At 66.6% G+C, this 2281-nt stretch overlaps 1 protein-coding gene across 1 annotated transcript in view; it reads left to right on the top strand.

Moving 5' to 3' along the window:
• Window positions 1–400: 400 nt before the first annotated feature.
• The window catches only part of EMIHUDRAFT_365076 (hypothetical protein), a 3901-nt gene continuing 2020 nt past the window's right edge, over window positions 401–2281 (top strand). Inside the window, exons 1-5 of the mRNA XM_005783684.1 lie at window positions 401–557; window positions 689–734; window positions 806–869; window positions 1056–1179; window positions 2061–2156. Coding sequence (XP_005783741.1) covers window positions 432–557; window positions 689–734; window positions 806–869; window positions 1056–1179; window positions 2061–2156 — 456 coding nt within the window. The 5' untranslated portion in view covers window positions 401–431. The remainder of the gene's footprint in view (window positions 558–688; window positions 735–805; window positions 870–1055; window positions 1180–2060; window positions 2157–2281) is intronic.

The raw sequence follows: 2281 nt of genomic DNA, 5'->3' as shown, positions 1-2281 counted from the left end.
GGGATGGCGGTGGCGAGTCACTCCGGAGCAGAATAGAGGTGCGCACGAGGCAGGTGGCATAGCACGGCCCACCCCCTTCCACCCCCCCTCGCCCTTCGCAGCCTCTCCCCCCTTCCCCTTCCCACTGCGCTCTGTTGGTTCCTCTGTCCATCTACAGCGTGGGTGGCGGCACACTGCACTGATTCGAGACGCTCCGCCGCGCCGCCCGCTCCTTCCTCCGCTCCTGGAATACTTACGAATACCCGACGCGGAATACAATACGCAATTAATTAATTACTTAATTAATTAGGTCAGGACGTGGAATACAGTACGCGAGGTCAACTCATATTACTCGAGGCTGTTTGGGTTTCTAGAAAAAGAAGAAATCGCCTGACACAACCACAGTACGAAGGGCGCCCGATCGGAGAGCACACACAGCCTGGTCCCGCCGGATGAAGGAGTCGTCGAGCTTTGGCAACCTGTGGCAGGCTCCGACCGCGCGGCGCCTTGCGCACGCCACGTCGCAGACGTCGCCGGCCGACTCGCACGCGCTCGGCCGGCTGATAGGAGCCGCGTGGGTGAGAGGCTACGATGCGGCGAGACAGCGCCGCGGCGCCACACTAGCGCTCGCTTTGCGTCCGCCGGCGCGGCGGCGCGGCGCCTGCGAGAGTCTGCTCACATGCCTATGCCGCCTCTCTCTTCGCCTCAGGTGGTGGTTGCGTATGCGGCGCGCGGCGTGCTCCGAGGCTACCTCGGCGAGAGTGGCGCGGTCCACACCGCGGCCGCGCGAGCGGCGTCTGCTTCACGCCTCCAGCTGTGAGCACAGGCGACTCGATGCAGTCGGGAGGCGGAGTGCCCTTCTGGCGCTGCGCTTTTGGCGTGGGGATGCAGCTAGTGACTGTAGACGCGGAACACGCATCTTTGCACTCCAACCAAAGCTCGAGAGGGCACGCATTCAGCTGTACTCGACCACATCCCGCTGTGCTCACTGTATCCGCATCCCTCGCGCTGCCGCGGGGCTACACTCTGCACAAGACCGTCCTCCCGCCCCCGAGGTTGGCGCATTCAGCGCGTAGGCTCGGCGTCCTTCCGGCGCTGCTCGCGGCGCTGTGTGCGTCGAAAGGGGGCGGCTCACCGCTCTTCCCCACGCCGCGGCGGCTCGAGCGGTGGAACGAGGCGTGGCTGCGCACGCCGTCGGGGGTGCGGCCGCGCGCCTAGACGCGGGGGATAGACCCGACAGACCACGCTGCGCTCCGCTGTAGACCCAACTGCTGCGCCCTGCCCCTGCCCTGCCCTGCCGCACTGCCCTGCCCGCACACTGCCGCACAACTGGCCTGCCCGATCCCCTACCTGCCCCGGGTGTGAAACCCACACCGCCCTGCCCACCCCAGCCCACACTGCCCTGCTGTGAATCCCTGCCCGCTCGCGAGGTCTCGGAGACACTGAGGGTACGCGACTCTCCGCCGTCCTACAGCCTCTCTGCGCTCGCATCTGCGTGTGCGCACGCGGTGCCCCGAGGACATGGCACGAGGCCGTCGTCACACCCCTGCCCGCCGCGTACTCACACAAGCGCACAGCCCCGGGCCAGAGACCAGAGACCAGCCGCTCGCCAGTCTCGACGACAGACACCGGAGAGACGTTCAGAAGGGGAGCACCGAGGCAGGCTGGCGGTCCCGGCGGCGGAGGAGGGAGGGGGGGCGGCAGTGAGGGTGGAGGCGGGAGGGGGGGCGGCAGTAGCGGCGGCGGCGGAGGCGGCAAGCAATCGAGGGAGAGACAGCGAGCGCAGGAGCTGACAAGATCATGCCAACCCTGTCTGTCGCCGCTAGCCATCCACCACGCCATACGCCGCACCGCGGGCACAGTCGGCCCTCGCCGGCGGCGCCGTCTGCCGCATCATCGAGGCATTCAGAAGGGCGACACACCCCTCTCACCTCTGCGTACTCACACAGAGGCAGTCAGAGTGGACACTAGACAGTGGGGAGGGCAGCAGCACTGCGTCTTCCGCGTCCGCGGAGGACGGACGCGGTGAGACCGACTCTCTCTGCGTGTGAACTCTAGCCGCGGGCTCGTCGCACCGACAGGTATGGGAGTGGGCGTTCGGATACGTGTTCGGCCTCTTCTTCACCTTCGACCTGCTCCTCGTGCCGATGAAGACCAACGTCCTCGCCCACCACGTGGTGCACATCTCCCCACACCTCCCCACACCTCCCCACACCTCCCCACACCTCCCCCACACCTCCCCACATCTCCCCACATCTCCCCACATCTCCCCCATATCTCCCCAAATTTCCCCAAACTTCCC

This window comes from Emiliania huxleyi, assembly GCF_000372725.1.
Source record: "Emiliania huxleyi CCMP1516 chromosome Unknown EMIHUscaffold_178, whole genome shotgun sequence".
NCBI classification, from domain to species: domain Eukaryota; phylum Haptophyta; order Isochrysidales; family Noelaerhabdaceae; genus Emiliania; species Emiliania huxleyi.
The sequence above is the reverse complement of the archived record's forward strand: the minus strand, read 5'-3'. Positions and strand labels throughout refer to the sequence as shown.